Source organism: Gastrolobium bilobum, unplaced genomic scaffold (genome assembly GCF_033153095.1).
Source record: "Gastrolobium bilobum isolate Gb01-03AN ecotype WA unplaced genomic scaffold, APGP_CSIRO_Gbil_v1 utg121, whole genome shotgun sequence".
NCBI classification, from domain to species: Eukaryota; Viridiplantae; Streptophyta; class Magnoliopsida; order Fabales; family Fabaceae; genus Gastrolobium; species Gastrolobium bilobum.
The window spans coordinates 160305-186516 of NW_026897483.1; the positions used below are offsets into that span (position 1 = coordinate 160305).

General features: G+C 35.7%; 2 protein-coding genes across 2 annotated transcripts; one reads left to right on the top strand and one right to left on the bottom strand.

The window, feature by feature from the left end:
• Nucleotides 1–8430: 8430 nt before the first annotated feature.
• Nucleotides 8431–8866, top strand: LOC133307302 (cysteine proteinase inhibitor B-like). The gene has a single exon (XM_061507791.1). It carries the CDS (start codon nucleotides 8431–8433, stop codon nucleotides 8791–8793), a length of 363 nt encoding a protein of 120 aa, XP_061363775.1. The 3' UTR covers nucleotides 8794–8866.
• A 6076-nt stretch (nucleotides 8867–14942) lies between these two features.
• LOC133307280 (MAP kinase kinase MKK2/SSP33-like) lies at nucleotides 14943–19261 on the bottom strand. Its single transcript, XM_061507766.1, has 5 exons — nucleotides 19122–19261; nucleotides 18552–18606; nucleotides 15771–15968; nucleotides 15105–15179; nucleotides 14943–14999 (listed from the first exon to the last, which is right to left on the bottom strand). Exons 1-5 carry the CDS (start codon nucleotides 19259–19261, stop codon nucleotides 14943–14945), a joined length of 525 nt encoding a protein of 174 aa, XP_061363750.1.
• Between the last annotated feature and the right edge of the window lie 6951 nt (nucleotides 19262–26212).

The following is a 26212-nucleotide window of genomic DNA, read 5'->3' on the forward strand; positions in this document are numbered from 1 at the left end:
CGGTTTTTAGAACCGGTTTAAGAACCGAACCGTTTTCGAACCGAACCGAATCATTTTCAAAACGAACCAAATTAATTTTTATAACTTTATTTTTTAAATTTTTAATTTTTTTTCTTTTCAAAAAAGGGTCGACCCGAATTGGTTCTGAACCGAACCAAACCACTTTCGAACCGAACCGAACCACTTTCGAATCGAACCATTTAAACCAATTCGGTTCGGTTTTTCAAAAAAAAGTTGTTCGGTTCGACCCATGCACATCCCTACATGCCCTTAATACATCAACATGATGTATAACTTAATCAGGCCTAAAGAGAGGTGAGATTATGCGTGATAAGGGAGTTGATGTATTAACATTGCTGACCAGTGCAATTTTCAAAAATTAATATATTATTTCAATATTAATATATTAAAATAAATATTTTTTAAAAAATTGGAGTTCTAATTGTTATAAAAATTAATATTTTTTTTGGACACATTGATCAATAGATTTTTATAAAAGTTAATATCAAATGACATATTTGGAATAATTATATAAATTCTTTATTAAAGGGTATTTTTCTTAAAAATATTTATTTTTATCCTATCTAGTATTATACAGTGCATTACCAAACACTTGATGATATTATCTTATACAATATATTATCGTGTATAATACTATTTCAAACGTTGGATAATATTAAAATTTAATCAGGTGTTATATAATATAATTTTATATTATCAATGGCGGGCCCTGTTCCCATTTCTGCTAACAAACCCAATAGAAAAGGATATAAACTTTGATAAAAGTGATATGCAGGCTTCAATGAGCAGGCCGAAAAGTTAAAGGCTTGGCCCTCCTTTGAGAAAGAGTTATTAACTATCGAGAACAAGGTCCAAACAACATAGGCCAGAGCAAAGGCCCAGTTTTGGTGCTAGTAGCTTCGCCTACTTGAGGAGAAACAGCCGAAGTTGAGCGTTACCGTTAAATTGTTTGAAAAATATTATATGAAATGATATAAAGTTGAATTAAATAGTTTAAACGAGTAGAATTTTCTTTAAACTAAGCCATATATAATATAAGTTATATCCTATGAGTCTAAAATATTGTTATTTTGGGACGAAAATCAAAATATTTTTGTAATTTTAATATATTGCAGAATTATATTAGTGTTTATAATTATAATTTGTGAATCTTATAATCCAAAAACAACTCGTTTTAAATTCACTGGAGATAATTTTATCTCCAATGATTAAAGAAATACTTTTAGCATATTTATTTATCTTGGAATTGAAAGCCAGTCTTATTTCTTTTCTTTATTAAATTTTCGGAATATCATCGTCTTATCAGTGTTATGTGTGCAATAAATAAAATCCACATAAGTTCAATAATCATGATTTGATTTGAGAAAAATTATTGATTTAATTGAGAGGTGGATTTTTTTGAAGCGTTGATAAGGATAAAAAATCTCCCAAGTCCCGACAAATTGAGTCTCCGTAGTGTTTGTTTAGCAGCACTGGTTCTTTAGAATTCAAAAGAATCCCGGGAACAAAAAAAAGTGACCAAAGGCATTCAGTCAAGAATTATTCCTTCGGAAGATGGACAAAGAGAAAAAGGGTTCATATTTCGATATTCTTTAAACAAAGGAAAAAGAGTTTGTTATTTTAAATGACATAAAGTTATGTTATTTTAAGAGAGAGATAAACACAAAATAATTTTTTTATTTAAATTTTAAATTAAAAAAACCGTCCACTTTCTCTCTTTCATGATTTCTATTTTTTGTGCCTATCTCTCTCTTAAAATAACATAATTTATGTCATTTAAAATGACAAATACTAAACCCAGAAAGAAATATATATTCTTATTGTTTTTTTAAAAACTATGTATTAAATAAAAAAATATTTGTTATTTCAAAAGACACAAGTCACTTCGGTGTATATTTAGTACTATTTTACATTTTATCACCTCTATAAAATTAGAAAGAGAGAAAAAATGAGAAAGAATATAAAAAATATCAATTATTTACCAAAAGGATAATATTTTATTTAAGATGACATAAAGTTGTGTCATTTAAAATGATAAATATTTTTTTTCTAAATAAAAAATTATATATTAAGTAATAAAATTATTAAAAATTAAGAAATATAAATTTTATTATTCAGATCCTAATTTACAAATTTAGAATTGTTACTATTTAAATATGACATTTAACAAAAAAAAAAGAAAGATATTTCTTTTGTTTTTTTCTTTCAAAGAAAGTAATGAAGTGGATTCTGAGAAATGATAGGGTTGCCTGTAATTGGAAGTGCATCTTATCTGCAATAAGTATGGGGGCCAATACCTAGACTTATCCTATTTTGGAGTTATCTGCAATAAGATGGCAACCAATACCTAAAGTTGCCCCATTTTGGAGAGTAGCTTTTGCCTTCCCTATTTAGGAAGGAGCCCAGGACAATAAAATACTCTTCAACAAGATTCTCCCAGTTTTGTTAAGTATTTCTTACACCGCTCGTTGAAAAATTATAACTGGTAATTAATATCCTAGAATTAAAGAAAGGATATAAATGTTTTAAAATAATAATTTAACTAAACTTATCTTTAATCTTTTATATTTTTAAATTTATTTATGTAAATTTAGAAATAAAAACAAACTATTATTCTTTTTCTTTCCTAGAATGTATATATCTAAGGTTTTTAATTACTAAAATATTTTTTCACAACATCATATTTCATACAAAATTTTCAATTTATTATGTGTAACAAGAAAAGAGCATTAGCTTATTGTGACATAATCTTAGGTCAGAAAATTAATTAGGACCTGTTTGTGATTAATGCTAATTAAAATGAAAAACACCGACATATACTGTCAGTGTCTTAGACTCTTATTGATTCTGAAAATAGTTATTTACTTATTTTATGCATTTTGAATTTTCAATACCTCTACCTATTAATTATATTGTTCACTTATTTAACAAAAAATTGTCATAATAATAATAACAATAATAAATTTCTAGATTTATAGAATGATTCAATGAATGAGAAGATATGATTTTTAAAAGTTCATACTCTCTGTAAACTTATTTTATTGAAAATAGAAAGAGAAATTCTTACTCTCTCTTATGCAAATGTAAAATATTATCCAGCTCAATACATTTTAGACAGAAGAAAGAACAGGATATGATATAATACATCTTTGCATTTAATATAATGGAAGGGAAAATACAAAATTTTCTCAAATAAGGATAAATTGAAAACTCCAAGCAATCAATATAGGAGACAAGCATATACGTTATGTAAAGAAAGGATAAATAGTTGCTATGGTATCAAATAAAGGGCAGGCGGAGATTGAAACAGAGATGTGAAGCGTCAAGGTTGAAAGATAGATATATGCAAAGAGAAGTTGGGAATAAAAAGTGAGGCAATGGGGTGGTGACGGGTGGAAGGAAGATCCTCGCTTAGCTGTCACCGCCCATGTGTATTTTCTATGATTAGAGTTTAGACCTTAATTACTCAACGAAACAAAGATGGCGTGTTATCGTTGGGTATGACTTATACTTTATATTCAGATAATGACTTTTGTTGGAGTTTGAGAGAGCCGTCTCGATGGGGTGGGTGAAGTGCTCTAGAACCTTGGAGGCTTGATACTTTTGTGTACCTCTAATTTATTTTATTTTTATATTTTTTTAGTAATTTGAACTCATGAATAACTGTCGTTGTTTAAAATTTTTAATTTTATTTATATTCTCGTTATAAACTGAGTGCACTGTGAACAGAACATATCGCATATTGCTGGACGTAAGTTATGATGAGTCAATCATATAAATCTGTGTTCCACTTTTCTTTCTTTTCTCTTTGACTTGATTTGCTCCTGTGTGTGTGATTGTCTCGGTTCCAGCACATATTGTATTCTTCTTCTCCATGCCTCTTGGCAACTTGCATGTGTACTCTCTCTGTTTTTCTCCCTCGATCCATCTCAAAATGGCAACGTGCTAGATCGGGACCGGATGATGCTTTTCCTGTCCTTGTCCCCATATTCCTTGCCTGTACCCATTCATGACCTTAACAGCTAAACAAGTATTCGCATGTATTTACAACTTTCAAATAAAATTGTAAAAAATTTGAGGATTCAAGTGTGGGGTAAACTCCCCATTGTTTATAAATTGAATAAGTCAGGATTGCATATATTCAAGAATTTACTGCCTTATCAGAACTAACAGTTTAGGTTAAAGCAAGTGTTTGGTGGGATTGAATATTGAAGATTGTGGTTGATGTCATTATCTCCCCCACTCATGTTCTAATTGATGGAGGTTTATCTTATTATGTGCTACCCGTTCCACCTCAGTTAAAATTACAAAAATAAAACAAATATATAAAAAATTTGAACACATCTCATATACGTAACACAATTTTTTTCCACAATATTTAAAGACTTTGATACCAAATCTAACTAGATTGGGATAAAGGTGTGGTTGATATTGATTTAGAGACTTTGATAGTGTAAAACTTATTAAACATGTAACAACATTATTAGATAACAGTATAAAAAAATAATTCCATATTTTGCTGAGAATTTTCCAAACGATTAAACTAAAGTGAAGTGGGCTATGTTCTTCTTTGATTCTTATACCACTAATGGCAAGGAGAGTATAAGATCGATAAATAGATTCCCCCCATGTTACATCATCTTTCCAAGTTGGGTATTCAATGGATTCAGAACGGTTTGTAAGATGGGCATTACTGTTGAACAGAATTTCTCTAGACGAATACTATTTTGAAATGCGCAGCACATAATACAATACCACATGGATCGACTAGAGTTTTTTTATAAAATAAATATTTCCTCTTATTTAAACAATTATTTGTGCCATGTGGCTGTAATGTTCTAAAAAACAAGTATTTGTATAAAAAAAAATTCGGAAATATTGCAGTAATATGCCATATATTATACTATTTATACCAAATATATAAAAAATCAAAATTCCTTATTCTTGTGGCATGTTTCCCTTTGCTACATTCGATAAGGATAACATTGTTTTATGTAGCATTTGTCTTTCCGATTTACGTCCAGCTGCTAACGTATTACAGGCCAAATTGGCACGACATATCCACGTTCACGGTGGCAATTGTTTTATTATTCATATAAATCTTGGGGGGGAGGGGGAGTTGTAAGGGAAGGCATTGTGCATTAGTTTCCCCTATAAATAGAGCCATATGAGACATCTTTCCTAATCATAGAGCTCTAAGGTTTCTTACTCCTGTTACAAAAAACAACAAGGAGAGGACCTTCCCTCCACCCCTTTTTCCCTCCAATTTCAAGCTTTCATCTTGGTGTATTAAATATCTGTCATTTGTCTTTTTTTATTTGGTGTTCTATATCGTTCATCTTACATCAATATAATTTATCACGAGGAGGAGGTGTTGGTGATGCTGTTGACAGAAGATAGAGAGCACAGATGATGAAATGCATGAAAAGGAATGGCATCTCACTCCTTTGTGCTCCCTATTCTTCTGTCATCACCCTTCAGCCTCCACTCTCATACCTTAATCTTGATAATGTACAAATAAACCCATTTAATCTTACATTTATATTGCTTGTTTCTGTCATAGTATGGTCTAAGGCGTGTATTGACGTGACTTTTTTTTTTTGTCATTAACTTTGCTTTATTTTTATTTTTTTGGATAAACTTCGGGTATTCCACGGGAGGTAATTCGAGCCGAGAACATCTACATCACAGTGGAGCTAGCTCTCTCAAAGGAAAAAATTTGGATTCACAAGGACTTAAACCCAAGACCTTATTTAAGCGGAATCAAACATGCACCACTTGAATCGTCTCTTTTGATTTTTGCTTTACTTTGATTAATTAACAAAATCATTTTTTTCTCATTTATATTTAGAATTTTTATATAAATAATTGTGAATTTGATTGTTAAAAATTCAAGTTAAATGATGAACTGCTGTCTTAATTAAGAATAAGTTGACTGAGGATCATAAAAGTGAAAAGAATGAAATAAAATAAAACTATATATTTATTAGGAATTTTAGCTCGCTGTTGTTATTGGTTAGTCACATGATGGATAGCTCCTCTACTTATGAGCTCTCATAAACCACTTTATAAGTGGTAGGTTGTCGGAGATCTACCATATAGTTATGTGCTGCTTTACTTTTGAGCTCTCCTAAACTCCTTATTAAGTGATATAAGAACTAATAGTTTGGATAGACTTAATATAGAAAGAGTACTGGTTAGTATTCAGGTTTGTACGTGGAGCATTGACGAAGGCTTCTATTCGACGAGAACAAATTAACGTTGGGACTCACTTGTGAAAAAAATTTAGAAATTTCAATGTCAGTGATGAATTTTTACTTTAGTTAAAAATGACTCTAGTAAAGATTATAAAAGAGAAAAATATTTATATACTTATTTTCTTAAGTTTTTTTCAATACATTATTGTCTTAAGTTTTTTCTTTGGGGGTCAAATATATGGTATCAAGCTTACTATTGTAATTTGTCACTAAGATCAGTCCGTTTGTTTGGGCTTATAAAAAAAGAAATTTTTATCTCTTTCTTATTTTAAAAGTATTTTTTATAAAAGTTAAAGTTATTTATATTTTTATAAAAAATTTAATTTTTGAAAAAAATATTTAACTTTTGACTTCTACTTTTTTAGAAGTTAAAATTTTTAGCTTCTTAAAAAGTAGATTTTTAGCTTTTTTTTGTAACTTTTGTTTTTTTTAAAGCAGAAATCCAAACAAACTTAAAGTGAAAAGTATTTTTTTTTTCTTAAAAAAAGTAGCTTTTGGAAAAGAAAAGAAAAAGCTCATCCAAATAGTTCCTAAATCGATTGATCGATGTAGGTCTCTCCTACTTGGGCTCCTCTGCCTAAAATTAATGTTTAAGATATTCCACTTAATGCTGAAATCTTAGGTAACTTTAGATTAGTTTGCAAAGGGACAAAGCTTTTCAGCAAGATCATGCCTACAATTACCGAGGAAAATAATTTAATTAAATCTATTTTTCCAATGATATTAAAATTTGTAGCTCCACTTCTGGATATGAAAGTTTGAGCAGACGGTCTCTAAGATGATAACATAACATGATGCTCTCGCTTTTCATTTAACATAATTGATTGCCATAATTTTATATGACCACCTGCTTGGACCAACCCGAGACACCGACCAGCATAATCACCAGAAGCCTAGCAAATACACCACGGTCACCAATATATGGTGTTCGAAGTTGTAAACGATAGGATCTTCTTAATTGGTTGAAGAAATAACCAATTCGAAACTTGAAGTCAAGATGATGATGGTGCTTTGCATGGGCGATGCGATTTTGGTCAACGATCAAAGTCAGGATGTTTGGTCAGGTGTTCGTGGATCGGCGTGGGGTCGACTATCTCGTTATTAAATGAGGGAGCCTTGTTCAACAATGACCAGTTTGCAAGGGACCTAATGCAAAGAAGGAAGACTTCCCAAAGAAATTATAAATTATCGAAATCAATTAAAAATAATTTGTAACTTGAATATGTTACACAGTATAAAAATAATTTGTAACTGGTGTATAATTTGTAACTGGTGTATATTACACAGTTTTCAACAGTCAAAAAATTACCTTTGTCCATCAAGGTAAATCTGTAACTGGTGTATATTACACAGTACAAAAATAATTTGCCCCTAGTTTAACCTATATTATTACAATTAAATATATTATTTATCAACTACATATTTTTTCACAATAAAAATAAAAACAAATTATATTATGAAATCAAATATTTTGCTTAAATTTTTTTCTAGGCACAAAAGTAAAAAAATTAAAAACAATATAAAATAAAAAAATAATTATTTTTTCTAGGCACAAAAGAAAAAAAATTAAAAAACAATATGAAATAAAAAATAATTATGATGTACACTCTAAATATATTTGGAAAATTCTAAATGCTCCGTATTATAGATATATGGAATAAAATTATTTTTATGCCACTGACATAAAATACTCAAACTGGTAACACGTGGAATTAATATCAATCGTGGCAGCCTCCCAGAGTGGTGTGGGCTTATCTGTCAGTTTCTCATGAGCACAGCATACCAACTATTACGCATGTCAGTTTCAAATATGGTATGGCCCACACCATATTTGCAGCACAACCCTATGTGATTACTCTAAAATCTCAATTAATTCGCACGCAAATTCAACAACAACAATCACACACAAAAATTGCAACAAAGCCAATATCATTTCCATCCAAAATTCCCAACTCAAACCTTCGTTTACTTCCCTCTTTCAAATACTCGGCACGCAATTTTCGTTTCCCATTACCCATTCTCGGTTAGTCTTTGTTACGTGTTCAAACACCCCTTATTTCCCTATATAAACGGCGTCGTATACATAACTTCATCAATCTCCTCTCATTCTCATCGTAACTGATCGATGGCGGCGTTGATAAGTTCACCACCGATGGTCACATTGGCGGTCGCGGCGATCTTTGCGTCGGTCCTGTGTACGGCGTCTTACGGGCGATTGGTCGGAGGGAAGACGGAGATCGAGGACGTGAAGACGAACGAGGAGGTGCAGGAGCTTGGGAGGTTCTCGGTGGAGGAGTATAACCAGAGCGCGAGGCTGCGGCGGAAGATGGAGGAGGAACTGGAGTTCGTGGAGGTGGTGGAGGCGCAGCAGCAAGTGGTGTCTGGTATCAAGTACTACATGAAAATATCGGCTATTCAGAGTGATGGAGCTACCAGAATGTTCGACTCCGTGGTGGTGGTGAAGCCATGGCTTCGTTCCAAGCGGCTTCTCAACTTTTCTCCTTCCTCCCACTAAGCTAGGGTTTCTGGTTTGGCATGGTTAAATCGTGGTAATATTGTAATAGTGACTTGTAAAATAAAAAAAATAAAAAGAGAAAAAAAAATGTTCCAATATGAATGAACTACCAACTACCAAGTACCAACCATGATGTTTCAAAGAAATTAAACAACTGCATGCCAAAGTATAATATGTTTGTAATAATTATTCTTATGTTTTAATTTATCTAATGTTTTTATTGTTTTTTATATTCAATATAATATGTAGATATTTTGTGTGCATCAGTATGTTAGGAAACAAATTGAATGCATTTATAGGAGATTTATAGAACAGAATTTTTTTTTTTTTGGCCTGAAAATTATGATTTTTAGGAATATGGTCAGAAAAATTTTCCGCAAATTTTATTAAAAAGTTATTCTGTAGATTAAAATATTATCGAGAATATTAACTTTAAGATTACTGAATTTATATTTAATTAATTGTCACATATTAACGAAAATGTGAGATTATTTTACAAAAATAATTTCACCTTATATTTAATTAATTGTCACATATTAACGGAAATGTGGGATTATTTTACAAAAATAATTTCACCTTCCAACATTTTGGAACGGTGACCATTTTGTCACGTTTGGATAAAAAAATTATCAAACTGTCACGCTAACAGTAAATTTTGTCAAAATGCAACGCAGCATAATTCCCTACACAGTGTAGGGAATTATGCATGCAAGTAATTCGCTACACAGTGTATCGAAATATGTCACGTCAGAACCAAAATGCCACATGTCAAATTTTGAGAAATTCGCTATCCTATGTAGCGAATTTTTCAAAATTTGACACGTGGCATTTTTGGTTCTGTGCATTCTGACGTGGCATATTTCGCTACACTGTGTAGTGAATTACTTGCATGCATAATTCGCTATACTGTGTAGCGAATTATGCCGCGTGACATTTTGGCAAAATTTACTGTTGGCGTGACAGTCTGATAATTTTTTTGTCCAAGCGTGGCACTTTAGTCACTGTCCCGAATTTTTTTTCCATTTGCACGGATAAACATGCATAGGGAACACAAGCATAATACTCTACTTTGTTCACCAGCCATTTTTCACCTTAATTTCGAGGATCCAAACTCAAGAATAGAGGAGTCTAATTTTGAGAGATCTTTTGTCTTTTGTTTCCTCTTTCTTCCCAAAAAAAACAGAGAGAGACAACCTTAGATATTTTCCGTTGAGTTCTTGAACCAAAGACACGTTTTTTACTATGTTGTCGGCTATCTTTGACTGTTGGTTCTCGTTCACCTGCTGAATCAGCATGCGATTCCGATCAAGCATCGAACAGGTTCGCCCACACCTCGGGGTCTCCATCCTCTTCCTCCTCCATCTCCCGTCTGACTCCTCGATGATGGTGTTGACGATGGTGGAGGGGTGGTGGCGCCGATGGTGGTTTGATGGGTTTTTCATGGTTGATTCAGCGGCTGAGGAGGATGAATGAACAGTGGTCATAAGCATGAAACAAGAGGGGTATTTTTGTTCGAGAAATTTGTTTCCATTTTCCCACCGGGTGGGATTTCTAAAATATTTTGGATTGGAAAAATGTGTGTAAAATAGAATCTTGGGATTTAAATATTTTCAGAAATTTTTTTTGAATTTGCGTATACCAAACATTGGAAAATTAGAAAAAACAGTTTCGTTGGAAAATAAAATTTCCCTATGCACCAAACAGCACCTTGCGGATTTATAAAAGTCTTTTATGTTTTTTTTTTTGTAATATTTTATGTTTTTTTTTAGGTTATTATTATATAACGGAATGAGATATTGATCAATTGCGATCTATTTTTATTATTATTTAAGGGATTAGTGTTTCTCATATTGAACGAAATAATTTTATCTTACACATATATAAAAGTATGTGGGATCCATTTTTTCTCTTTATAGGCCCTATATGGGCTCCATATATTTTTATGTGTGTAAGAGATAAAATTATTTTTTACAACATAATAAACATTAATCTCATTATTGATAAAAGAGCTTTTAATTTTTTAAATGTCTATTTAATACTTGATTTGAACCTTCCTCGTGCAAGATTATAGGGCCCCACCTGTAGAAGCACTACAGGAAATAATGGTTTTAGTGACGGTTTAATTTGGGTTTAGCGGCGGTTCAAACCGCCACAAAAAAATTCTGCGTCATTTTTTAAACCGACCTTGAATTTGGCGCCACTGAATAATTTAGCGTTGGTTTTAGGAAAGCGACGGAATAACCGCCGCTAAAATTAAAACTGACGTTCCATTTGAAACCGACGTGAGTACTATAAAAGAAATTTTGATGACGTCAGTAGTGTAAAAGAAATTTTTATATTTCGCCACGTTTAACCGTGGCTAAAATACTTATTTTAATAAAAAAAATTCGTAACCAAACGTGGCTATTTTTCTAATTTGTAATATTGTTCAATTGATATAAAGTAGTCAAAGAAAACATTCTGCAACATTGCACCACTAGGGTTAGCTTAGTGGTGTGGGGTGTGTGTGTTAGGAGTGTGTGTAGTGTAGGGTGTTGTGTTCAATTCCTTGTAACTTTCAAAAAAAGAAACATTCTGCAACATTTAATTCAACTTTTCCATTTACTTAAAATTCAGCAATCCTCTTCAAACTCTTAAATTCAACAACCAAAGGAAAAAAAGAAAAGAAAAAGGAATTTGAACTCTTGACCAACAACTAGAAGTGAGGTTGCAGACATGACAATCAATGAATTAAAAAGGAGAAACAACACTGCGAAGAACCAAAATGGAGGACTACAATAATCAGAAAGAGAACAGTTAATTATAACATTAACATATATGTGTGTCGCACAAGAAAGTATACTATTTAAAATCTATATAGAGACTAAACATTAGCATATATGTGTGTCGCACAAGAAAGTATACTATAACCCAAGAATATCTATCTCCTTTAGGAATTTAAAACCACCAAATTCCTAAAACAACTTTGAAATCCTCCTCCTCCAATGATCGTTTTATATATTTCCGAAAATCAAGTGAAACTAGTGAAATTTCAAGTCATTCATTGCATGTTAAAGACAGTTAAGAAAATGTAATCCCCTAGCATGCTGAGTTTCTAGGTGTAATAAATACAAAGAAAAATTAACCAAATCTTTTTGTTTTTGAAAATTACAAACCGAAACAACTAGTTAGAAAGGAAGACAATATTTACCATGTGACCGTACAAACTGCCTAAAGAAAAAAACCTGCAATCAGGTGCAAGAGAAAGAAACAGGTTAATAAATTAATACGGAACGAGAGAGACAAATTAAGCAGCTACTTTGAATATCTATAGATGCTTGTATTTTTCTTAAAAAAAAATAATTTAAGGAAAAAAAGATCTCTTTTCTTTGGTGAAAAATGACAAATATGTCACAAGAAACTTCGGCCAGGTGTTGCCCATTCCAAGAGAAGACCATTGTTTCTTAATATGTAACCTATATAGTTAAATTATCTTCGGCCAGGCTATGTACATAATATGAGCTTTCAGCCTACACGTGCCATATTAAAGATAGAGAAGGAATACTTGATTTAAGGGGAAGTTCTATCTGTGGTGGTAAGCCAGCTTCTAGGACCTCCTGAACCAAAAACTCACCTGCCCCAGCCTCCTTTCCATATAAAGCAACCACATTTCCTGCCACAGATAATGTTAGCATGTTAGCACAAAATCATAATCTCAGACAGACAATCATTTTTTTTTTTGTAATAAGACAGACAATCATTTGTATGATGGGAAAGTTGTATTTCTACAAGAACAAATACCATTAAGAAGCCACATGTGTGTGTACTTGTCTTGGTCGACAACGCGAGTGTTCTCGAGCTTGACGTTGAGGTACTGATCAACAGAGTGCAATGATACATATATAAAATTTGAAAATCTTCCTCCTGGGCTAATAAAATGAACAACACCACTACAAAATGCATGGTAGTTCATCTAGCTACATAACAGACACAGAAAGACTCAACTTCAGGCCACGTAAGGAGAAGCAAAAAGATAATATAAGTATAGCGCACAATCTCATTGGTCCTTACTCAGGCATCACCTTTTTTTTTTGGACAAGTACAGAAAAGATAAAAGACAAAAGGCAGAGATAAGAAAAGAAGCTAGGCACACGACACAATCTCATCGGTCCTTCATTCTTACTCACGCATCACCTCATGATGTAGACCTTGGGCGAATGCGTAAGCTGCAAACCTTGGGCTTTACCGTTGACATTTATGCCATTTTCATTTTAGGAAATATAAGATAATTTTATCACACAGGCACAAAGTAACAAAATTGATTCAGGATATGTAAACGATGAAAAGTAGTTAAGATCAAGGAAGAATACCTATGAAAGCAATATCCCAAATCTGCAAGTGAAGAATAAACTGATTGAAGAATATACCAAGAATACCTATGAAAGCAATACCAACTTTTACCACTATAGGATTCAAGGAAATTATTCTAATTAATGGATCTTAGGATTCAGTTTCAGAAAATCTTCCAAATTTATGCATAAAATGGTGCATGCATATTTAAGACCAAGCGTTCAACATAACATAATACTATAAATAACTTCACACACCTGATGCAGGACCACGTGGGTCAAAAAAATCATTAGTGGACTCAATTTCCTGGGTTCCAGTTGCAGCAGTACTGGCAGTAGGAGCAGTTTTGGTTGGATTATTGCTTACAGGAGAAGATCCTGTAGGTGCAGAGGTTTGACTAGGATTATCACTTACATGAGGAGAGGAGTCTTTTGGAACAGATGCTTCTGAAGTTTCTACATCCCTGCAATCAAGATCATATTAGTAGAAGATTCTATTGTAAACAAGTGTGGTCCATAGCATAAAAGTTCATACCTTTCACTGTGTACAGGGCTCCGAGATTCACCAACAACTTCTTCATAACTGGGAGGAGCACCCATATTTTTCTCAGAAAGTTTATGCTCAAGCCTGCCCATTTATATTGCACATATCAATCTTAAAAATGCCTAGCAGAAATAAGAATAAATAAGAGAGGGAGAATATCTCTATGATGAATTCACCTTGCTTCCAGAGATTGGTCCTCGGCTTTAGCATTGCTACCTCTGAGAGATCATTGCAAAAAAAAAGACCCATAACAAACGTTTTTTGAGATCAACCCGAATTCTCAACAAAGGAATCCGACCAAAAGTCCTAAATGAATTTTTTGAGATCAACCCGAATTCTTAAACGTTTAAATGATGAGCCAGATACCTACCACTATTGTCTCATATCACATCTCATAAATTTCACCCCAGAGTTTATAATATCTATCAAAGTTGAAACAATCACAAAGTGCACCAAAGAACATAACAAAAAAAAAAGATGATGATTTCAACAAAACCAGGACACAAAAAGGTGCAAAATCTTTTTGATCATAGTGCAAAATCTTCGTATGTCCACCAGAGAAGAATCAATGTAATCTATAGTTGCGTGGAACATGAAGTTTACGAACTACCCATTGATCTATAATTGATCATGAGAGTGGTGACCTTCAAATTGGCGTTTCAAACATACTTCAAAAAATAAATATAGTAAATGCAGTAAGAGATTGGTACCTGATATGGAAGAGAACATTATCTGTGAAGGAATACAAAAGTATTAAAACTCGCGGAGTATGATGCCAAAACATGTATATAAAGCATATCTTATTTGAGTAAAGGGGGGGAAGTTACAATGAGTATCAGGTTCAGGTTATACTATTTTCAAATTTTATAAATGCTCATGAACATAGCCACAAATGCTGCCAAAGTAAACATGTAAAAAAAGCAAAAAAAAAAAAAAAAAAAGATGGTTAGCAAGAGATATAACTGTCAATCTATCTATATTTACTTTGTATAAACCCATTGCTTTAAACAGATATGGACCAATGAGTACAATATATATATATATATATATAGACAGGGTCTGTTTAAGAATTTGCCATGATCGGCATTCAAGCTCATTAAGATATAACTGTCAATCTATCTACCACACACATTCAGAACAAAATACCTTTGATGTGAAAAATGGCCTTCTGTCCGAGACGCATCCTATGTTCCTGGTGCAATGAAGGGAAAGAAGAATCACAGACTCCTTACTTTGAAAAATAAGGAAAAATGGCTAGACAAAACCTTCCAATTATCCTAATTCTGAGCTAACACCAAAGGTACTGGATAACCACAGAAGAATCTTTGCTCAAGCTAACAAATTAGGGAAAAGAAATACACCAGACCTGAACTCATGCTTAAGACTACCATATCAATTCCAGTTGCTGATATGAAATATAATATTTATAATGCACTTACATAATATGCAGCCCAATGGAAAACTTCATGCTTTAGTTCTGCATCCAGTTTCCTTAATAGCTCATAAAGAAGCCTCTGAGTCAACAAATATACATAAAAGTCAAGTATTGATAAAATAACATTTGAAGGGGACATTGTAAAGGAACGTATTTACCTTCAAAATGATCTCTGGAGGAATGCAATTGACTAGCAGCTCATTCAACTTTCCTCGAACTTGAAACAACCTAAGGTGAATTTTTACAGTAGAATTAAATACTTACAAAAGAAATCACAACTTATGTTCATTCATTCATTATAAATATTTTTTTGAAAAACTTAACAAAGTAGAGAGAAAATGTGAAAGTGAAGATATCTTTTTTATTATCTCCCTTAATTATTATTTTTAAGTAATTATAAAAACATCTCGCTATTTTTGCTTTATTACTTTCTCTATTTTCTTATAAATTCATTAAAAAAAGAAACAAAATAGTATTTTTATAATTATCAGTAAAAACATAAGCTAAAAATAAAGACTGAAAATAAATCAAATTTCTAAAATTCACTGAATAGGTAAAAAAAATATTTACAAAAAATTACGCCATAAGAATCGGGGTCAAAACGCTCGGGGCTCATGTAAGCGCACATTCCCACGTATGAATTGCAAGCGTCAAGTGTACGGCACATTACCTTGCTCACACCGAAATCGCCGATCTTCACCTTCATCTTCCCATTCACAAGAAGGTTCGACGGCTTTATGTCGCGGTGTATGATCTTGTGCGCGTGGAGGTAGCTAAGCCCGCTAAGCACCTGACGCGCCACCGTCGCCAGTTGGGGTTCCGAGAAGGTGCCGTTGTTCTTGAGCAGCGTGTCCAGAGTTCCCAAATCCTGTTGTGAAATGAATGGATAAAATAATTAAATTAAACTAACTAAAAACAGAGAATCGAACAAGATAAAAAATCAGAAATAAACAAAATCGGTTCAAAACCAAAATAATAGAAAAAAAATATTCAAAAATGAATGCAGACATTCATAGATCTGAAGAGCAAATCCAAAAAAGCAAGAAAGAATTGAAAAAATTGGAAGTGACCTGGCGAGAAAATTAAGAGAGAGAAGGAGAAGAGCCACAATCCCTATTGTGAAACCAAAGACACAGGAAGAAGAAGAGAGTTTACCTTGAAAAACTACTGTGAAAGATACGATAGCCCGATCTATGCAACGGGGAAGGGGGAGAACACTTGTGAGATTGGATGGTGAGAAAGAATGGAGAAAACCCTAAAAGATAAAGAAGAAAAGAATTAATATTTTATTTTATGATTTTTTCTATCCCATCTGAAGGGAGAAGGGTTAAAAAGGAAAACTCAATAAAAGTAAAAACCTTTTGGTTCAACTGTTTCAAGCTAATAAGTGAAAAAATAATACGAGAGATGAAGGAGGCTTGAACAGAAGTGATTAATCCAACCGCCTCGGGAAAACCGCCCCTATGCATCGTTTTTCTTGTAGTGAAGGCTCAATAGGCCTATAAAAACCTGATCTGAACCTTACTTATACGAGGTATGAAGGCCCAATCCAAGAAAGATCCAACAGGCCCAAAGGCCATTATTTAACAGGGAAGAGAACATGTTCATCCTGCGTAACTTGAATATCTCGCAATTATCCTACGTAACTTAAACATCTTGCAAAAACCAACAACTTAGGCAAGTGAACCTAGCAAGATCAGTTGTTCAGGACAATTTGACCACTACATAAACCAATGACTGAAGGATAGCAACCAGCTCCGTAACATCTATAATGACCTAGCCTGACTATAGGCATCTCGCTAACAATGTAACCTGTGAAAGCTACCATTATCAACCAATAGAAGTGAGTATCGCTACACAAAGACGATATAAGCAAGGCATCTCCCACTTTAAATACAGATGCATTCAGCTTAGGTAAGATAATTTTTCCATCAATACTTAAACACTTTGAATGTTGAATTGACTTAAGCGTCAGAGTGTCTTGCAAGTACAACCCCTAATCTCCTTGAATTGCCAAAGTGCTTCTGCACCAAATCATTCATCTCACTGACCCTCTCACCAACAATCCGGTCATCTCGTGGAGCATATCTCAGCCTAGACCTTCACCAACAATACCGAGCTCAATTGTGTATGATCCAACCTAATAGTTATGGGACTGATCATTGGCACTGTCTGTGGGGAACGATATATTTTGACTCACACTCAAAGCAAGTAAAAGCATGGTTGATACCAGGAGCAAGATGACAAAGTCTCAAAACATATCCAAGAACCAGAATCGTCAAACTTCTCAGAGGAGAATAACTTATTCTGTTTCTCTAACATCTCCTTAGCAAAACAATCCACCATCATACCAACGACTTGCTGCTACCAATCAAAAAATTCTTGAGCTCCTCAAAAACAAATCAACTGAGGAGTGTTTTGATCTTAAAAACAATATTGAAACTTTGATTTGTGAAATAAAACCTAAATAATTTGTTACCAACTGTAAGAAAACAACTAAGTACAGAAAGCGAGATAGAAGCCCAGATCGAGGCAAAAATCTTCCCAGAAGGAACTATCAAGAAAGGAGAAATTAATGACGAATAGATTATCGACGATATGATAGATACTTTGAAAGATCTCCTCCTCGTGAAAAAAGACGATAATAGGAGCATCCAGATGTGTAGCAAGAGCCCACACAACCACAATTTTCCAACGATGTTGTAAGAGTCTTAAGAATGATTTCAAGAGGTGCAACCGGTAGAGGAGAGTCATATTCTGAGAGAAAAAATACACTTAAAATCCATTATACAGTGTCAAACTATAAAAAATTCCAACCACGCCTGAGAAAAGTCACCCCAATACCTTTTTCATGAAGACGACTATGGCGACATAGTTCGAGCTCATAATGATCCCTTGGTCATATCAACATACATGGAAAATCTTCAAGTTAAAAGAGTATTCACATATCGATAATGATAGTTCTGCCGACATTATCTTCGGGAAACATTCAAAGGAATAAATATTCCTGAAGAACAAATAACTCTGTCAAATAGGATTGTTGGAATTTATGGTGAATATGTGCAAGCGAAAGGCACAATTGAGTTACAAGTCACCTTTGGGATCTTTTCTAAAGGAAAAACCATCAAAGTACATTTTTATGTTATTGACTGTTCATCTGCATACAACATTATCATAGGAAGGCAATCCATAGTCAACCAAGCAGATGAACAATCAATAACATAAAAATGCACCTTTTATGATTTTTGCTTTAGGAAGGATCCCAAAGGTGACTTATAACTTAATTGTGCCTTTCACTTGCACATATTTATTGAAAAATCGCAACTATCCTGTTTGACAAGGAGTTATTTGTTCTTTAGGAATATTCATTCCTTTGATGTTTCCTGGAATATGATGTTGGCAGAACTGTCATTATCTGATCCTGTTTATGTGGTAGAGGCCTGAGACTCACAGAAGAAACATTGGGCATAACAAGTGCTGATGACGTAGAAGGTTTAGGTGGAATCCTAAGCAAAGTAGATATCACATAATCTAGTGTAGGAACTATAGCAGATCCCAAAATCTCATCCGATTGGCAAATAAATATGAAGGTAAACCATAGAGAATCAACAACATAAAAAGGGTATTATGTTGTTCCAACTCCTTATCAATATCACCAGTAAAGGGCAGAAGTTCATCGAGATCATGAAGTAAACTCTGAGCTTTCCCCAACTACTCAGACATAGGACCATTAAAATTGTGAGGAGCAAAGGTAGACATTAACTTCTGACACACACTATAGAGTCATTATGTGTCATTGGTGTACAAGTCCTTCGCTTGATGCCAAATAGCCTTATAAGTGTTTGCAGGCTAAAAAATTTGCTTAATGGAAAGATGAAGAGTGGGCTTGATGAGACTGCACAGCTGAGAATTAATCAGCTGAGAATCAATCATCTTCCATCGTGTGCGCTCACCAGCCGCAATAGAATCAACTTCAGTAGTTAGATGAGACGTATAATTATGCCAATCCAACCAAAGTTACAGATCTGAAGACCATGAATCGTAGTTTGAGCCATCCAATTTATCCATACTAAGCGGAGCAAGGATATAATTGGCAAAAGTAGGAGGATCTGACTTAGGGCCAGTCGGAGATCCAGAAACAGAAGAAATAGGAGAATCCATAATCACCAAATAAAAGAAACCAAGAAAAAATCAGAAACGTCTAATCATAAAACAAACCTAGGATCTGGAATCACTGATAACGAGATCAAAATTTCAAAGATCCAGAACTGTCTCGGAGAGGGGAGAAAATTCAGACCAGTTGCAGCCAGAGATGAGGCTCTACGCCACGGCCGGCTAACCAAACTGAGCATCAAAACTTCCATGCGCGCGTGAGGACGCGTGGCTGACCAGACGAAGATGAGACTTGGACCAAACGAACCGCACGGCTGAGAAGAGCACAACGATAAGTTGCTCGCCGAAAAATTCCAATGGACGATGATGGTCAATGACGGACGAACGTCGGTCAACTGGTGTCTAACGATGATGCGTGATGAGAAAGGGCTGGTAACAACGCCAATGAGTCTTAAAGAAAAAAAACTTCTAGAAACTGACAAAGAGACAGTATCCAAAAGAAATTTGAAAAGGAAATGAACGAGAATAAGTGGATGAGGATTCGTCTCATTAGGCTCTAGATACCATGTAGAAAAACAAGAGACGAAAGAAACATTGAATGAATTCATGTGTAATAGCACAGTGGAGGATAATATATATATATGTATATATATATATATATATATATATATATATATAGTTACATGATACAAACAAACTAAAAAATACATGGTGGGCTAAGCCCATGCTATTTCTATTTTAATATACAACACTTCCAGACCGATGAATTTCTCTTATCTCGCACGTAACTCCTCAATGGTCTTTGGCTTTGTTTTGCCGAAGATGCAGAGAACGGTCCATCTTGGAGACCATCTGTAATAAGATGTAAAGAGACTTCAGGGTCAAAATCTCTTACAATGAGAGCTTCATCAAAGAACCTGTTTTAATAATGTCGCGGGGATTCCCTAGCTTCATGCTTAACTGTCTTCAATGCATAAGTTGATTTGTATTGAGCTTTGCTGGTTGCAAATTTCCCCAAAAATTGATTGGCGAGATCCTCCCAGTTATGATGAGTTTGGTGGTATGGCAAAATATCACCTTAAAGCCACTTCTTTCAAAGTGGTTGGGAAGATCCAGCAATTTATTGCTCCTGTGGATATCACTTACCATTGTATTTTTCAGTAGTAATTTTAATATCCTTTGGAATTGGCAGGTTTATGATTTGTGACGTGAAGGGATGAGCCACTTTAGAAGCTTTTTGATGTGAATTCTGATCCATGTGATAGTTAGCGACATGGCTAACTTAAGGCTAGTGGTTTTCTGTTTTCTACTTTTCCTTTTTTTTATGAAGGACAAAGATCTTTTTAGGGCTGTTCTGGTCCATTTTCATTCTCATCGTATTTTTCTTCCATATTATAATGTTTTTAATGATCAAATTGCTATTTTTTAAATTCTAGTAATTCTTGTTGTTGTTCTTCAAGCCTCAAGCTTTGTTGCTTTAGAAGTTCAAGGATATGTTGATTCGTAATAGCTACTTGTTGAATTAATAGGTTGTTCTGCTGAGGGGAGATTGGAGACACAGAAGAGGTTGTTCTTCTGCGAGATGACTACCATATCTACTTTTTGGCTTTATATACGTTCTGAGATTTTGTGATCTTTCTCGTTGCATCAACCATGTCTTTATTTATTTATATGGAGTGAGAGTCAAAATTTATCGATCGTACAGATGGCGCCAATGATCGGTCCAACAGAAATTGGGTTGGGTCTTATCGTACACGGTTGAAAATGAAAGATGTTAATGAAGAGAAGGGTTGATGACAAGGGATCTAGCTGAGATGTTGGGCTGTTTAGCGAGATAGTAAATCCAGAGGTTTAATGTATGATCAGTTTGGAGGAGACTGGGGGATACTTGCAAGTCACTCCAACAAGTCAGTTTAGTATTCAATATAGTTCAAGTATTTAAAAAGAGATATCTTACTGGGCTGAATGCCCCTGTATTTATAATATGTAATGCCTTACCACATGTCGCCTTTCAATGGCGATGGCAATTCTTAGTAGTGGAGAAGGGTGGCTTTCACAGGCTATTCCTTGGGCGAGAAGTCTATGGTCAGACTAGTTTCAGCAGATGTAGGGGAAAGCTGGTGTTGGCATTCATTAGGTTCACGTGGAAGTCAAGTTGCCTGAGCTGCTGATCTCGACAATAATATTTCCTTAGCTGCTAAGTCGCTTCTGGCTTGTTAGTCTAAGACTAGATGTTCATTGTCCATTTGTAGATGCGGTCCCTTCATGGTTAAGTATATGGTTCATTGGGCCTTCTAGGTCTTTATTAGATTGGGCATTTGTAACACCCCGTATATATTCGGTAATGTTATCATACTATCGTATTAAGCAGCGCTTAATTAAAAATGCGGAATATCTTTTTCTTTTGGATTATGATGTCATTATCATTACCAACTTGCTTATTAATCAATTAATAAAACATCGCCTGTATGTAATTGCAATAAAACAGCTAACTGAAATACCTCGTTAAATAAAATAACATAATGTATGGCTCTAGTCACGGAACTACAACACGTAGACCAGACCAACTATCAGTTTATACAACCAAACTCAAAAGTACTAACGACATAGTGGCATGGACAACTCCCATGCTCACCCAAATAAGGCAACAAAGCCCAACATAAGTCTCAACATGAACAACATATAATAGTGTGGAAAACATAAACAACATCCAATCCAGTCATGCTAGCAAATAAGCAGTAATATCATAATCAGCTAAGCTCTGGCCTCCTGCCGCCAGAGGCATCAGTCACCATACTACCTGAACCTGAAATAAGCATTCCCCAAACGTGGGGTGAGATCTTTAAACAAGAAATCTCAGTAAGGCAAGGGGTCCTCAAGGATCTTCCACCCCAAGCTCACTTACATGTGCAATATAAGTTTAAAAGCAGTTCATCAATATCATTTCTAAAACAGTGCAATGCAGCAGATAATCATGTCATGTGTGTCAATTCTATTCTACTGGCAAGAGAAATGCAGGATTTATATACGCCAAATATCCACACATAGTGCAAGACGCCACTTGCATTCACCCCGGACCGCCATATCGTATGACGCCACATACTCAGGCTTACCGTCAGGATGAAACAACACATGCATATTAAAAGCCATTACACATAAAGCTCAACAGCATTTCGAATATTCAAAGCATGTAACACAGCATGCATATAACCACACCCCCATGGGACATGGTGGAACCACAACATGGCTAAACCGAGGATACGAAAGCTTACCTTGCAAGCTAACACCCAAAGCCAAGAGTCCACAACACAAAGTCCAAACACAACAGATTCACAATCTGTTATGGACCAATACTATATCAATAATAATGCACCACAAGCATATAACTTAAAGACAACGTCTTTCCTTTACGTTTTACGTCTTAAGGCTCCATACCAAGCCATAAGCCCTTAATCACTTGATTCTGACTTAGTTCATTAATTACAGAAGTTCAACTTCATCAAACTAGGGTTCACAAACCCCCAATAGCCTACTGTACACATAGCACAGCTACTGTTCTTCGAAATCCCAAAATATTCGGATATTCCTCGGAACCATATCCGGATATTCAATATCCGGATATCTCACTGTACATATCCGGATATCCAGATTCCCGTATCCGGATATCCAATATCCGGATATTTCACGACAGAATGCAGAAACTGTATTTCGTGAAGATATCCTTCCAAGGTTCCATTTTTAACACTTTCAAACGTTAAAGCATGTATCTTTATACTATTTAAGGGTCATACCACTGTTGGTTACTCGATTAACTCTTTAAACATGCAAAGACACCTCTTTTAATCAACAAAACACATGATCAAGGTTGGTACAACTCACCAAAGCTCAAAACAGAGGAAGAAAGGCTCGTGGAGCTCTCAAATCTGCCTCTACAGGTCTGACCTTCAAGGCACACGAAAATGGTGATCGAGAGTGATCCTTTCACACAAAAGTTCACTCCTTGAAGCTCCCACAATCAACACAAAGCCCCAACTACACCAATGCAAGAACTCAGCCCCAAACCTTGACTCAAGACAGTTCCCACAACTCAGAAGATGGGACCTCAACCTCCCAAGGCACTCACCCAAGTGTTTACTCACTCAAAGAGGAGAAGAAATGGATCAAAGGTGGTAACTTAGCTCACAAATGGAGGAGAAACCATAGGCAAGCAACCAGCAGCTGACCAGCCTCCTAACACTCACGCATTAGTTAGTTTTCTGGGGCAATGTGCCCTTAATAAGGTTATTTGTATCCGCTTTCCATTAACACACACAGTATTAACTTTAATTGCTACGCTTAGCATTTTAATCCCAAACTCTGGATTCTTAACCTACTAAATTTTACAAGAATTATCATATTTTTCTTATAATTTTCGGAGCACCTTTTCGGTACGCGCTTTTCAAAGTCAGTACCGGTTTCTAGCACCAGTTCTCATTATTTGGACTTGAAACTCGTTTTAAAAGTCCTACATATTATTCTAGTAATTATCATGCACTTACTTTAATTTTATGGGATACTTTTTTGGTACGCATTTATACCGACTAGTAGAACCGGTATCTGCACTTTTCTTCCGAAAAGCGACTTTCAGCATTCTTACTCACTTACTATAATTATTAAAGCCTCATAATAATTGTTAAGGTCAATTATGGAATCATTTCCTAATTTTGCATAATTCATTAATTAAAATCCTTAATTAACAGTGCGGGTTCTTACATTCACCCCACCTTTTTAGGATTTTGTCCTCAAAATCAGAATATACCTGTCTCGGAAGTCGGGATACTGCCGGAGAAGCTCGTCCTCTCGCTCCCAGGTACACTCCTCAGGAGTTCTTCCGGACCATTGCACTTTGACCATCGGAATGATCTTGCTCCTAAGCTGCTTCTCGCCACGATCGAGAATCTTTAATGGTCCGACGGGAGTCTTTAGGTTCTCCCGAACCTCCACATCATCCGGTTGCACCACGTGCAAAGGATCCACTACGTACTTGCGAAGTTGAGACACGTGAAACACGTCGTGGATGTTGGCTAGGTTCGGAGGCAAGGCAAGCCGATAGGCAACATGTCCTACTCTACCCAGAATCTGGTATGGCCCAATAAACCGCGGGCTCAGCTTCCTCACTCCGAGTGCCCGTCCAACACCAGTGACAGGTGAAAGTCTCACAAACACGTGCTCACCCTTACTGAACTCCAGTGGACGATGCTTGACATCGTAGTAACTCTTCTGGCGATTCTGCGCCTGCTTCAACTTTTCTCTGATCATCTGGACCTGAAGGGTGGTATCTTGGACAAAGTCCAAGCTAAACAAATCACCATCCCCAACCTCAGACCAGCAGGTAGGTGTACGACACCTCCTACCGTAGAGTGCCTCGTAGGGTGCCATGCCCAGGCTAGCATGGAAACTGTTGTTATACGAAAACTCCACCAATGGAAGGTACCTATCCCATGCCGAGCCCTGCTCCAACGTGCAAGCCCGTAATATGTCCTCTAAGGTCTGGATAGTCCGCTCAGTCTGTCCATCAGTCTGAGGGTGATAGGCTGTACTCAGCCTCAACTGAGTACCGAAAGCTCCCTGCAGCGCCTCCCAAAATCGAGATGTGAACTTCGGGTCCCTATCACTAATGATACTCTCGGGCACCCCGTGAAGCCTCACGATCTCGCGAACATACAGTTTGGCCAACTGCTATGTAGTGAAGCTCACCTTTACTGGAAGAAAATGGGAAGACTTCGTCAGTCTGTCCACAATGACCCATATCGAGTCACAGCAACCTGAGTCTTCGACAAACCCACAACGAAGTCCATGGAAATGCTCTCCCATTTCCACTCTGGAATCTCAAGAGGTTGAAGCTTACCAGACGGCTTCTGGTGTTCAATCTTCACTTTCTGGCAAATCAAACACTTGGACACAAACACAGCTATGTTTTTCTTCATTCCTGGCCACCAGAAATTCCTCTTCAGGTCGTGATACATCTTTGTAGCACCAGGATGAACAGTAAACTGTCCCTTAATCCATCTCCTCTGCCTCATGTTCAGCTCTTTCTGATCAAACAGATACTTCAAGCTCTTGTGATCACTGAACACCGCAAACTGCATGCCAAACAGGTAATGCCTCCAAATCTTGAAAGCAAACACAATCGCAGCCAACTCCAAATCATGAGTCGGGTAATTCTCTTCATGAGGCTTCAACTGCCTCGAAGCAAAAGCAATAGCTCTACCAGACTGCATCAACACACAGCTCAGCCCCTTTCCAGAAGCATGACAGTAAAGCTCGAACTGCTCCTCAGGATCAGGAAGGATCAACACAGGTGAAGAAGTCAATCTCTCCTTCAACTCCTGAAAGCACGCCTCACACTCGTGAGTCCACACAAATAGAGTCTCCTTTCGAGTAAGGTGAGTCAAAGGGAAAACCATCGTGGAGAAACCCTTGATGAACCTCCGATAGTAACCTGCCAAACCTAGGAAGCTCCTCACCTCCGTAACTGTCTTTGGCCTCTCCCAATCCAGCACGGCCTCAATCTTGTTGGGATCCACTGCAACTCCATCTGCTGAAATCACATGCCCCAGAAACTTGACTGATTTGAGCCAAAACTCACACTTAGAAGGCTTAGCATAAAGCTTTTTTTCCTTCAGCACTTGCAGAACAATCCTCAGATGCTCTGCATGCTCCTCCTCAGTCTTGGAGTAAATAAGAATGTCATCAATAAAGACGATCACAAACTGATCCAGATACGGCTGGAAAATCCGGTTCATGTAATCCATGAACACTGCGGCGCATTTGTGAGTCCGAACGGGATCACCAAATACTCAAAGTGACCGTATCTCGAACGAAACGCGGTCTTAGGGACATCTTCCGGCTTACCCGAATCTGATGGTATCCGGACCGGAGATCAATCTTGGAATACACGCAAGCACCCCTAAGCTGATCCAACAAATCATCAATCCGAGGAAGGGGATACTTGTTCTT

Bases quoted from the DNA above. Each gene is read 5' to 3' on its own strand.
- LOC133307302 (XM_061507791.1), top strand. From the start codon at position 8,431: ATGGTCACATTGGCGGTCGCGGCGATCTTTGCGTCGGTCCTGTGTACG.
- LOC133307280 (XM_061507766.1), bottom strand. From the start codon at position 19,261: ATGGATTCTCCTATTTCTTCTGTTTCTGGATCTCCGACTGGCCCTAAG. The intron at 15,969-18,551 runs GTGAGTCTCAGG...ATTTCACAACAG, and splicing joins TTATGCCCAATGTTTCTTCT to GATTTGGGAACTCTGGACAC. The intron at 15,180-15,770 runs GTAATGTGCCGT...TTGTTGACTCAG, and splicing joins GCGATTTCGGTGTGAGCAAG to AGGCTTCTTTATGAGCTATT.